General features: G+C 36.8%; 1 protein-coding gene across 1 annotated transcript in view; it reads left to right on the top strand.

The window, feature by feature from the left end:
• The first annotated feature begins 8,770 nt into the window (after positions 1 to 8,770).
• The window catches only part of cwo (transcription factor cwo), a 93,087-nt gene continuing 87,728 nt past the window's right edge, over positions 8,771 to 14,129 (top strand). Inside the window, exon 1 of the mRNA XM_089240985.1 lies at positions 8,771 to 9,370. Coding sequence (XP_089097111.1) covers positions 9,309 to 9,370 — 62 coding nt within the window. The 5' untranslated portion in view covers positions 8,771 to 9,308. The remainder of the gene's footprint in view (positions 9,371 to 14,129) is intronic.

Here is a 14,129-nt window from a genome sequence, read left to right as displayed (position 1 = left end):
TTATGTAAGCGCCAGTAACAGGGAAAATTTAGAAATGAGAGCTATAAATCTCTCGTACACCATGCATTTTATAGGACTCCGATTTGCGTATTTCCAGTGATTTGTTAAATGAAGCGCCCTTTATCGACAAAAATTGAACTAATTTTTTTTCTGCACCACAAAAAAAATCCCCCTTCGTGAGAATAACTTATTCGAAACACATTCATATGTACCAACCCCTTCCATTTTTATGAATTTTTTAACTGTTTAGGAATGCATGGGAACACCCTGTACTTTTATTGCTTATTACATTAGTGTGCCAGGAAAAAAAGTTGCTTGCTACATACGTTCGATGCAGTCATGTAATATGTTAATACTTATTTTCTCAGCCATATTTGCATCAATGTTTCAAGATCAGTGTTTCCCAAAGTGGGCAGTAGGTATAAGAGCTACAAGTATAAAATTAGATCCCGTGGGGTCGCTTTAGTTGAGGGACGGTGAGAGAAAAACATTTCTGAAGAAGGGGGCGATGGAACAAAAAGTTTGGGAAACTGATCAAGATCCTTGGTAGATAGATCTCAAGGAAGAGTCAAATGAGAATATACAGGTTCCTTTCCAACAAGTTCCATACACTTCGATTGGATTTAATTTGGGACTTCACCAGTTGTGACCTGAGGGATGAAAAATTGGTCAGCAAAAATGAAAAATACTTTGCAGAATTCAGTGGGGGGGGGGGGGGGAACTCTGTGAAAGTAAAAAACCGAAACTCTCGAAAGCATTTAGAACATTGGTTCTAAATGCTGGAACAAAAGTAAGCAAAGTCACCAAATGTTGAAACAAGAAAAGTCGCCAATAGCGAGAAATGAAGCTACGTATACTGCAGTCATCTTCAACCCGTTGCTCACGAGCATCGCAGTGCTCTTTGAAAAACGCAGAGAGCTCGATTCTCGTGTCTGATTTCATGCTCGCGAGCACTTGATAAACCTCCAATCAAACACCTTGTAAAATTCACAAGGATTGCAATCACCCTGATTTCACGAATGCGTAGGTCAAACTTGCCGTGAAAGTGCTCTTCTTTTGATGTTGGGCAGTGCTCTCGACTAGAAAAAGGTTGAAGATCTCTGCTCTATTTCATATCGCAGTGAATTAAGGAAAGAAACATGAGAAATATTTCAGATGAATATTTTTATTGAAAGCGTCGTAATTATGTCGTAATGTAATTTGTGGAATGTTAATCGTCGATTTGAAGGATAAAAAGTCAAGTTGGCTTCGTTGAAAATACGCGAAAGACCGGAACATTTTTACAAAAAAGTCGGGACTGAGAGGAAAACAGAAAAAAATCTGATTGTCCAGGGAAATATGGGACGTATGGTCACTCCACTTTTCAGGAGCTTTGGTTAGGGAAACAATCCGATTTTTCTGTATGAAATATGCAGTGTTTTCTGAAAATATAATTTTGAGTAATTTCACTCCTCTCTAAAATTCCAAGGGGTGTTTCTGTAAAAAGAGAGGTACTTTTTATTTTATCAGTGAAAAATACCTTTCAGAAAAAAATCACCTGAAATTTAAGAGAGTATTTCCACTCCTCAACGAAATTTCAGGAGTAAAATTGAAATTGATGCGTGAATCACAACACAAACGCATCTAGATGCGTATTGGTGAACACTGTGCCCGGGAACTCTGGTAACTTTATTCTGTTGCATACGCTACACTAACCACTAATCCAGCCCAATGGCAGCAACCTCATTTTTTAGCAATTTTTTCCTAAAGGTTGCAAAATACATTAAATCGATATCATGCCATATTGCTTTTTTTTTGGCCAATCTATGTTTTTTAAAATCTTACACGAGATTTACATGTATGGTTATTTGTAGGCAGAGCTGCCCTTAGAGGGGTGTGACAGGTGTGGTCACATCGCCCCCCCCCCCCGCGCTCACGGTAAACAATTAGTGGTTTTTACCAATTCTGAAATAGTTTCTTGCATTTGATTCTGAATTTCCATTAATTCTTGAATTTTTTTTCTACCGTAAATTCTGTATTTTTTTCTCATCCATTCTGGAATTATTTTTTCCGTTAATTCTGAATTTTCATAAAAAAAAATATAAAAATAAATACATAAATTGGGATTTTTCTTCCATTAATTCGGAAATTTCATATTTCTGATTCCGTTTTCGATTAACTGAATTTTCCGGAATTATTTCTTTCGTCCATTCAGAATTTTCATTGATGCTGGAATTATACTTCTTTCAATTATTCTCAATTAATCAAGTGCTAAATTTTCATTAGTATCTGGAATTGTTTCTCTCATCCGTTTAAAATTACTTCAGTGTTGAAGGTTTACATGAACTTTTCTGTTCTTTTCATCAATTTTTCTGTTCTTTTCATCAATTTTTCTGTTCTTTTCATCAATTTTTCCGTTAATTTACATTTTATTGAGTTCAAAATTTTTTTGGATGGATATTTTTCAGCATTCCTGTATATTCTGAAATACACTGAAACCCCTCTAAACGGACATCTCTCTTTTACGGCCAAATAGTAATTTCCCATCAAATAATGAAAGTATGCATTTCAAACCCCTGATTATATATATATATAACGGTCACCCATCTTTTGCGGAAATTTTTTTTTGTCCCACCAGTGTCTGCAAAAGAGGGGTTTTACTGTAACAGATGCCGATTTTCCTCTGCCCCAAAAATGTATAAAATCGGAGTAAAAGGGGTCCTAAATTGGTTTCTCCCGAAATTTAGATGCACCTGGTCCCGCTATTAATTTCATCACTCGGCCCCGCTTCTGGTAAAGGCGGCCCTGTTTGTAGGTGATTGTTGGCGGCAATAAATTACATGAAAACTTTTCAGCTTGCTCTTATCGTTCTAACGATGTATACGCATCATCACACGATAAGAGCTAGCTGAAAAGTTTTTACCTATACACTGTTCTTATCAGAATGATATTTTTTCTACAGAAAAAAAGCTGCATGAGCTGTAAATTTATACGAAATTCATCACAGTCAAGTTTTTCTCCAACATTGTTACAGGTAGAGACGCAGTTTCCGAGAATGAACGTACAGTGGAGTACTATAAATGATCTAGCCATATTATGTAATATCTACTTATTGCAAAACGTACGTTTTGCAATAAGTAGATTATTTTTTTTTATCGTAAATATTGGTTTCGAAAATCGCCGCTAGGAAAACGACTAATCAATCCACCAGCCGGAATTGACGTTAATTAGAGAAACAAATTATTCGTTGTGTCAACCTTAATTACCTTTATTAATCACCAGTAATCAGCAAAGCAATTTCAAAGTTGTCATTCGGGAGAGGGATGAGACTAAAGTATTTGATGTATCGCTAATTAAAGTTTTCCCACTGGCGACGTTTCTCACAACCATTTAACATTGATTCTGGTTGATCGATTACCACCTACCGAGGATTTCTGGAACTATTAATTTTATTCCGTAACATCTATGTCGTGCACCTGACCGTTTTGAGCATCGAATTTGACGATCGTCATGTTTGTAATCTATTTCGGCTGATTTCGAAACTCAGTTTGTATGCGAATTTACGTTTTTGGATGTAGTCAGCCTTTTTGGAAATTTGGCTTTGAACGTAAATCGTGGCCAAGACTAGGTCAATGGAGTAATCTGAAAAAACTGAGTTTTGAATTAGCCTTTAAATTTGAGCTCTGCCTTTGGAGTAACCCTAAATAGCTTCATGCAAAAGCATCGAAAAATGTACATTTGTAGGTACTCGGACTTGAAGCTTTGTGTAAGAGATTTCGATTTATAAATCAAATCTGTTCAAACTTGAACCACAAAATGCCGTGGGTGCTTGATCACACCTGGCTCCGCCACCACTGCAGTTACATTGTTGTTCATCGCTCCACATTCTGCAGCAGGGCCCCAATGCTGGGATTTTTAGCGAGCCCCCTCTATAGTGAGTTTATAGGGCCAAAGAAAAAGGAAAAGAAGAGAATCATCCCGGGCCCTGGGCTGAACTTTTTCAGCCCCACCCTTGTGGGGGCCATGAATTAAGTATATTATTGTCTTGATGCATGTGTGATAGTATCACAGTATCTCATCAAAAGTTTTCGAATTTTTAACTCACATTGGCGAAAATCGGATCAATATGATGTATTCTTACCATGAAACTTCTTAAAAACAAAAGTTTATGTGTAGGGAAAGACTGTTATACCTTTATTTTTATAACTTCTTTTTCTCAGTCAATTTAGTATCTGTATACTGATGAAACATTCTCTCTCATGTGGAATTTAAATTACCTTTCTTTCTTACATGAATCATAAAATATGGGTTTCTGAAAAAGCAAAAATGTTCAAGTTACAACGAGGAGCCTTGTACCTTGAAACAGGATAAAATTACAGAGACAGAAAAATATATATAATACTGGAAAAATAATATAATAAGTATTTTTTTAAAAATATAAATCATGTATTGAAATAAAAAATATGAAAATAATGAGTGGCACACAAAATATGACTATTAATATATATTCACAAAAGCAACAATAATGAAGCTAGAAACGTATTTATGTGGATGAAATTCATATAATATTATTCTACATTATACTTGTAGAAAGGAAAACTAAATGTGTATTTGTAAATATTTAGTTCTCAGATCCTTTGGTGCCAGGGATTTCATTAGCGATACAACATCCGTGAAGTCAACGTTTGCTATAGATCAATGGTGCTCAACCTTTAGAAGAGTGCAGGCCACTTTATTGGTTTTAAAACATGTCGTGGGCCTCTTAATCAATTGACTTGGGACTGAGCCGCACATTACCCAAGTGATATGAAACTGTTCCACGGTCACTCAGATGATCCGTAAATGTGGCGATCGAGTGATTTATATATGTGCCACGGGGCCGTTCAAGTCCTCTGAAACTGTGGCGCGGGCCAGCGATCTGTAAATGCGCAGTAGTCATTTAAGACATTTTAGATATGTTCAAATCCTGTATATTGCCAATTGATGCTCGGCTGGAAGAAGCATTAAAAACGCTCTGATGTCTGTATCGGATGGGGAGTGGGGCGCGTCTTGTAATAAAAGTCATTTAAGTGATCTATAAATGTGCCACGGCTCAGCTTGATTGATCTGAAACTCAGCGGAGGGCCTCATAGATCAGTGGTCCTCAACCTTTTCGGGGCCCTTTTCAGTGTAGAACTTCTATGGTGGAGCCCTGTTTGTCTCGAGGACCCATTTTAAAGCACATAATTTATATGGCAGAACCCTTTAGGCCTCTTTTATTATTTATTTACTAAATTTACTGATTAATTTCATTTTTCTCGAGCGGCTGCGAAGCGCACGGAGCATCAAGGGCTCCACGGAGCACCGGTTGAGAACCGCTGTCTCAGATGATTTGCAAAAGCCATAAATTTTAGGGTGATTTTGACATACATAAAAATAGCCATTTAGAATAGACACATGAGTGATTTGTTTATCACTTCTTTCTGAGAATACGCAAACGCGGCGAGCCCCAAAGAAACGTGTTTTGATTGTTTGAAAAACGGCCATATATCCTTCCAGAATTTTTTCTCTTTATGTTCTTCTCAACTTTATCCCCAGAGAGTGGGAAAATATATTGCACGCATTTAGAGCCCCCTCCCCCTAAACTTCATGTTCTATCACCCCTTTCTTCGGAAAATGTTTTTCCCTCATAACCCCCCCCCCAACTTAAGCGAACCCATAGGATATTATGTTATACCCGTAGTATCTATTGCTCCCCTAGACCATTCCATCTTCCCCCAGAGGTCAGTTAATATTACCCACTTTGGGAAACATTAATTAGGAGGAAACAGGCCTGCCAATGAAAATGGTGCAACAAAAATGTCCAATTCGGAATTAGCTCACAACCAAATAATATAAAATGACGCTAAAAAAAAGTGGAAGAAAGTCTTTTTGAAAAATCATCCAAGAGTAGAAATTAGGGCTTCTTGTCATTCGGAAATTTCCCGATCCTGAAATGTATAAGCATATATGTAGAAAAATGTATGCCCGATCAAAATTTTTGCATACCTCCGGCAATAGATTTGTACAGCTCTGGTTCCTGCATTCAAAACATTAATAAGCACTTCGAAATACAATGCAAAGGGAAGCAAGTTTTCTAACGCTATTTTAATAGTTAAGGCTCATGAAGGCAAGAGAAACGTCGTATTAACGGATATTTCACTGTATCCGGTTATTTTATAAGTGGTCAACTTATCGAAATAATCAAGTATTCAGTAAATCATTAAGAAATAGAAAGTGAAAAAGTATAACTGATATTAATAATTCATACGTGTGAAATTAGAGACTAGTATTAAAATCAAAGATAGATGACGCTAAAAACCGAAACTAATTTATTTTGGCACGCACAAAAAATGAAACCGAAACTGTTTAGAAAAAATTTTTCCACCAAACAATAAAAAAAATTGTGTCAACCGATATTTTCCTGCACCAAATTTCTCAACAATTAAGTTCCACTTTTATAAATTTTATCAGAATAATAACTTGAAATATAAATTAATCCAAAAGAACAGACAAACATATTGCTAAAATATGCATAAATTCAGAAATTAGTGTCTTAAGTCAACAGCAGATGACGCCAATAATTTTTTTTTAATGCGAATCGATTGATACTGAAGTGGTGAAAGTTTGTAGTAAACATCTAGAGGGTGCAGTCAGGGCCATCTTAACAGCACCATGGGCCTCTGGCAAAGTGATATTCCGGGGTCCCTGAAAGTGCGGAAATATTGCTTATGAATTATTTATGCTTTCTTTCGAAAATCTCATTATTACGAGGCCTCTTATGCGATTGAGGTTCCCGTGCCGTACCCGGCTGGGCGTATGTGTTAAGACGGCACTGGGTAAAGGTCTGCCAATAAGAAACATATATGGTATACACACATACCGTATCAGTTTTTCAATCATTTCCAGTGGAATTTGTTTTCGTTATTGTGCTTTGCTTGCTGTGTCGAAATAGTTTGAACTAATGGTTTTTTTAGGAATACTATATGAAAAATCGAGATATAAGCAAAAAAAAGGTAATGTTCTGCTAATTTCATTTCTCTAAGCGATTTGAGATGCGATTTTAGAATTCGTTTCCCCCTCCCCCTTCAAGTATTATTGAAATGATTCTTTTATACTTGCTCTTACTTACTTTTACTTTACTTACTTTTATACTTATAACAGAATTGGAGGTACAATTACACATTTTGAATTTCATAATATTTTTTTATGTCTGTTGGAGGGGTTGGGGAGGGGCATCATTGCTTTTAACCCTTCATTTGGCAATATTAGAAAAAAGAAAATAAAGGGAGTTTTCATGGTTTTCTTATATTTTCAAGAAAATGCATTTTATATTTTACCCTTGTTCCGGTATCGATGCTTCTTAGCAACTCCTAAGCAATCGATTTTTCGTGTAGCATACTTGCCCAGTATGCAAGAGGGCCTGGGTTCGAGTCCCGGCGAAGACAAGATGACTTTTCTTTCCGAGTTCACTTCAGCACAATATCCAGAAAATAACTGTTTCCTTAACCGATCTTTACTTGTGAAATGTTCGTGAAGTTCCCGAATATAATAACCAGCAGAATACCTCAAAGGTACATGTCTCCTATTTCTTGAGGAGTCAAGCAAGAACGATCTATGAATTTTGGAGGGAAATACCCTGTGTGGAGGAAACATATTGCTGGGCATTCTTGAACAATAAATGACTTTTTTATACGATTTGAATCTATGTAAATCATTTAAATACAGTGCGCTTCCCGAAGTGCAGCATTCCATATCTTTTTTATGAAACTGAAATTTACTAACGCACACACACACACACACACAATACATAAAAACACGACACATTCATATTCACATATACGTACAGAATGCATGGTCCACTTCTGTTGTGCGTAAGGGATCGGCGCGATCCGTCCAAGGCAAACTATGTAAAATATTTATGTTGGTGGCAAACACACATATAAAGCCGAGTGGGTAACATGCCCTTAAACATGGTTTTCACAATCAAGCACTGACCAATTCCAATTTCATTATAATTTTAAAATTGTTCCCGAACCTAATTATTTTTGATATTATAGAGTGTTGTGTAGTAGAGTTAGAGAGTGTGATATTATAAGTGTAGAAATTTTTGTTATTGGCTATTTATATAGCTGATAGTGGATTTCTTAAAAGAATTGAAATTTTTATCATTTTTTTAAAATCACGGTGCAAGTTGTAGTTTCTATGGGCGAGAAAGCATTTCTTAGGTTTGTGAATGTGATAGGAAATTTCCCGTCTTCTTTCTGTGTTTGATCCAATTTTTATTTCAAACCATAAGGAATTTCTTTGTATAAATATTAATATTTTTGAACCGCATGTAATTTGCCGAGATTAAAACAAAAATCATTTTGATAACGAAGCTCTATTTGGATGGATATTTTCAAATATTGAGTTTTTTCTTGCTTCTTATACATACATATATATATATATATATATATATGTATATAAAAATCCTCAAAATTTTTCTCCTCTGGATATCTCAATACTTGCCAATCGAAGGGTTAAAACATGTTTCATTTGTGCGACTTTCGCATTTATACGACGATACGACGGCCTGTTGGAAGTCGTATAAACGGGGTTCCACTGTATCAAAAGACAAACACAACAGTTATTATTTTTACATTTTCAATAATAATAATAATAAGCGTCCCAACAACGGGATGCATGTAATATTTGCTCGGGAATGAAAGAAAATAAAATATAAAAGTGCGAGGGAATACATATATATAAGCGGGCGCGCGCGCGGAACGTGAACACGTTCTGCATCGCGTGACCCTCTCGATGTACTCGCTTCGCCGAAACATGACGTCACGAGAGGAGGATGAAGTGTGCACGTGAGCTACTCGACCTTCTCTCCACACCGTGGCGTAGTGGCTGCTCGCTCGCTCGCTCATCCAGCAGTGTTGAGAGAGGCACCAGCAACGCCGCACTTTCAGATTACCAACCACCACTCACGGTTCCTCTACACGCGTGTCCGCACAAACCCTCCCGTGTGTCTCTTCCCTTATTTTATATTTGTTTTATTTAGTATACATTCGTCTCCACATTTTTGTATATATATATCGGCAGTGTCTTGAGATATTTCTGTGGAAGGATTCGTCGTGAAAGAGAAGATATAACTTTTCTTTTGATAATTATTATTATATCATCCTATTAAGAAGAAGTTTGTTGTTGTTTTTTTTAATGATCATCCACCGGAAGATATAATATTTGCACGTATTCAAGTATTTTTTGCAAACACATCAAAACTCTTGCCGCTCTTTTCTTGTTCGGATGGCTCTTAGTAGAAGATGAGAATGGATAATAATACATTGTGGGAAGAATCACTCAGTCATGGACTGAAAGTTGAAAGGTAAATATACATGATTTATTTTTACTGTCACGTTTTTATATTTATTACCAGGGCCGTCTTGACAGTACCATCGGCTCCCGGGGTAGAGTGATGTTCTGGGGCCCCTTTACTTAACTTGAGAAGTGCCTACCAATTTAAATTTTTCCTGTAGATAATGTAATTGCCAGGTCTCATTGTCACGAGACACGTGTGTGGTCGAGGCCCGGGTCGTGCACTGGTGGGGCCCCATGCGTTAAGACGGCCCTGAGCATTGCATGCTTGTTATTATGCTTTTTCTCGAAATTTGTATTTTGGTGGGTGTGTGCTACTGAAAAAAGACGAGAAGAAATTTTCGATAAAAAATTCTCTTTAAACTGTAAGATTCTGTAAATTTTTTCTTTAATTAAGATTATGTAAATTTTATCAAATTGAAATTCTGTGAGGAGAGAGTTTGCAAATTTTCTCCAATTAAGATTTTGTATACTTTCCTCAATTAATATTTTGTATATTTTCCTCAATTAATATTTTGTAAATTTTACTTAATTAATATGTTATAAATTTTACTTAATTAATATTTTGTAAATCTTACTTAATTAATATTTTGTAAATCTTACTTAATTAATATTTTGTAAATTTTATTTAATTGTGATTCCTCTCTCTTAAATTTTTTCCAATAAAAATTCTGCAAATTTTCTTCAATTAAGATTTTATATATTTTCTCTAATTAAGATTTCGTATATTTTCTTTATTTATAATTTTGCATAAACTTTCTTCAATTAAAATTTTGTAAATTTCCTTCAATTAGAATGTTGTCAAATTTATTCAATTAATATTTTGTAAATTTCATTTAATATTTTGTAAATTTCATTTAAGATTTTGTAAATTTCATTTAAGATTTTGTAAATTTCATTTAAGATTTTGTAAATTTCATTTAAGATTTTGTAAACTTTCTCCAATTGAATTTTGTAAATATTTTTCCAACTGAGATTTTATAAATTTTCTCTAATTTAGTTCTTGTACATTAAATTCAGATTTTTAACAAATTTAGCAGCCATCGATGTTCGTCTATATTTCACGAACGTGAAAAAATTATATTATCATTAATAACAGAATATTTTGTTCTAAAAGACAAAAAGAAGAGAACATGTTTGTGCTTTTGATCAGGGTTGAACTTGGGCATTTCGCTGTGTCAAAACGATTTCTTGGCCTTGTACAATATTGACATGCGTGCTTGACCCTCCCTTCCCTAAACAGGCGAGGCTTTTCTCATTTCAAACGGTCAACGATCCAGGTTCTATTGATGTTTTGCAAATTTAAGCCATTTCCCAATTCTACGACGCGGTCCCGCAAAAAGGAGGCTGATATAGCTCTATCCCAAGAAGGCCCGAGGTCCAATTGAGTCTCATTTTTCAATTTTGTGGCACTATAAATTTATGTAAATATCCGGGAGTCCGTCAAAAACCTTTTCCTACTGAGACCTGTTTTTGTTAAAGCATATATAAATCTCATATTTTTCTTATGAAATATCAAAAAATTAATAATATTTAAAGGTGTGACTTTTTGAAGTTCAAATGAAATGCGTATTAAACGTATTGCAATTTTGATTTACGCTCCTGTGCTGTTGCAACTATCATATTGGAGTCGGAGTCGAATTTGTGGTTTTTCCGCCTGCGGGCGCTACGTGAATTTTGCCGCCTTTTTCCCATTCTAGTCTGATTTTCATGACTATTCATTCCTGGAATCCGCCTCCTTGTACTATAGCCCGCTTGGTACCGACCCTTTTAATTACGCCTGCGTCTTTGAATCACTCTTTTGGTCACTCACATGCTTGCACACTCATTTAGGCACGCACCTGCTTGCCACTGTTTTGGGCACTCACTTGCTTGCACACGCTCTAGGTCACTCTTTCTGTCACTGACTGACGAGGTTCCCCCACTATCCTGGTCACTCTTTCGGTCACTCACATGTTTTTACAGTTTTGGTCACTCACATGCTCTTACACTTTCTTGGTCAAGTCACTTTAGGCCATTCCCATCTAGACTCTCTTGGTCAGTTACTGACCAGAGATCTCTCACTCTCTGGGTCACTCTTCTGGTCCTTCACATTCTTGCACACGCTCTAGGTCAGTGTTTCTCAACCGCCGGGCCCTGATATCATTCATACCGGACCACGAGTGATTAGACGTTTCATTTTTCCTCATTCATTTTCCGTTGGTCATGTGTTTGACCGGGCCTCCGCCTCACAAAAATGAATGAAACCGGGCCGCGGGCTTGAAAAGGTTGAGAACCACTGCTCTAGGTCACTCTTTTGGCCATTCCGATGCTTGCACATGCTGTAGTAAATCTTTTGGTCATTCACGTGCTTGCGCACTCTTTTGTTCAGTCTCATGTTTGCAAACTCTCTAAAGTCTTAGGTCAGTCACTGACTAGTCCCCTCTCTCTGTAGGTAAAGGTGGATTTATGATTTTACCGCCTGTGGGCTGCAAATTTTGTGGCCGTTCATTCCTCAAATTTGCCATTTTGGGCCCACCAAGGCCCTCCCCTTGATTGGAGTAAGTCTGGCTTCGTTTATACAAATACAAGGCCAAGGCCACAGCAGGCAAAATGCCCAACAAGGGCATTAATTTATAATTACCTGTGCACACATTTACTGTCAATGAATTTCAAAAAAAAGGAAAAAAAAAAGAATAAGAAATGTCGTTAACTCACTGTCATGCCGCCTCATAAACTTTCAGAAATGCGTCATAGGAACAACTTTTTCTCAAAATTTCATTAAGACCTAATTAATACACGTGTTCCGAAGCTTAATATTGAATTTCCGGGATTAGATCGACATCTATTTTTATCGATAGTTTATGAGAATATGTAAACTCGTAGTGGCGTCACTTTATAAGGATAAGCGCTTGAGCAAATCCCCCCGTTTTATGCATATTTATGGATATCACATACTCATAAGCAATCCGAACGGACGCGGTTGTAGATTGATACGTTTACGAGGAAAGCAGTCATATTATATTGATTGCCAGACTTTTCGCAATAAATTTCATCCGAGTTTGGGCAAGAGCCGCTCCTGTAGACACCAGTCTGGAATATCACACCAGACAGAGATGTTTATATGCGGCTTAAGATACAGTTAAACATCCAAATCGGGTAGAAGTGACCTTCATCATCATCATCATCATGCAAACATACCTCGACTTTTATCACTATTATCATCATTATTCTCTTTCTATGCAATGTTTCTTTCGTTGTATGATTTTTTCAGTTTTATGCATCGCTTTAATGCGAGTGATTATTTGAGTTGTGAAAAACACAGGGTAAGCAGTCCCCCGTCATTTGAGGGGGGGTCCCCCTGGCTTTTGAAAATGCACTAAAATGGTATATATACATACAAATATATATATATATATATATATATATATATATAATTATAAATATACATTGAGTACATGTTCTTTGCCCCCCCCCCCCGGAAAAAGTTGAAATGACGACCCTGAGGGTAAGAAATGGTTTTATGCGTGAACCAACTAACTCTTCAGACTACGGATATATGTATCCTTAGGTAAACATTATCCTGAACTACAATAATGTCTAGTAGCTATTATTATTTTACCAAGCACCTCACATCCTGAAGCAGGGTCCTTTAAAAAAGATATGAAGTCGATCCGGGGGGGGGGGTTCTCCTCTGACTAAAGGCATGATAGTGTTATCTATGACCTTAGGAGCACCATATCCTACAGCTGCCCTCCCCCTTCCGGGCAAGGATCTTTGACGGACCCCCCTTTAACAGTGAATTTATAGTGTGGAAAAACAAAAAAATGATAAGAATCATATCCCGGGGCTAGAGTCCTGTCAGCCCTACCCGTGTGGGGCCCATGGTGTTACCCCCTACAGTGTGACGTTGGAGTTGAGAGTAAATTCAGCCTCCCCCCCCCCCCCAGCCCTGGTTTAGTGCCTGGGCACTAGACTTCTCGTTGCACCAGACGTTTGTTCTCGCCACAGAGAGCAATGGGCCTAAAACGATACAATTATTCAATCATTACTATGCATCGTATTTTTACGACCTAAAGATGAAACGTCGTTGCTGACCAGTTTAGAACATCTAAATTCTGGTTTTTTAACCTATCAGCAACGACGTTTCATTATTAGGTCATAAAAATCCGAGCCATAAACATTACATTTCATTCATAGCCAGAAAAACGGATGACAGTTGGCAGCACTACACATAACAAGCATTACACAGAAACAAACTTCACGTCAGGTTCCCTACACGTACATACACATTCCAACATGTATCAATTTGTTAGAGGTTCCGCAGAGGAAGGTGGATGGAGTGCATGTGTGGTTTAGTAGTAGTAGACTCCTCATTGCACCCTGCATTTAAGTCAGACGGTGCGCCTGCTCGCAATATCAATCCCGAGATATCTCGTCGAACTTGATCTGCTTTATTTCGGTCACCCCGAAATATCTCGTGTTCTTAAGACGCCATTATTTCCCATGTGGTCGTTATAATGCGGATCACGGAAATTTTGAAAACCGCTTAAACGGTTAAGATTTTTTGGTGATTAAAGTATTATATCGTCGATAATTATACCGGAAAAGTACGTTTAATAATTATTTAATATACACTGTGTCTCATAAATTCGTAAATAGTTGGAAAATTTATGAAAATTGAAAATACCCAGACATTGGTGTATTTCAATGCGGTATGCAAAAAAAAAAATTATTCTCACCAAGATATTTTTTGATTGAGGAAAAAAAATATTTCGAATGTTTGTCGA

This window comes from Pholcus phalangioides, unplaced genomic scaffold (genome assembly GCF_987345545.1).
Source record: "Pholcus phalangioides strain wild (caught in Gottingen) unplaced genomic scaffold, Ppha-v1.0 ptg000013l_1, whole genome shotgun sequence".
In the NCBI taxonomy this organism is placed as follows: Eukaryota; Metazoa; Arthropoda; class Arachnida; order Araneae; family Pholcidae; genus Pholcus; species Pholcus phalangioides.
The sequence above is the reverse complement of the archived record's forward strand: the minus strand, read 5'-3'. Positions and strand labels throughout refer to the sequence as shown.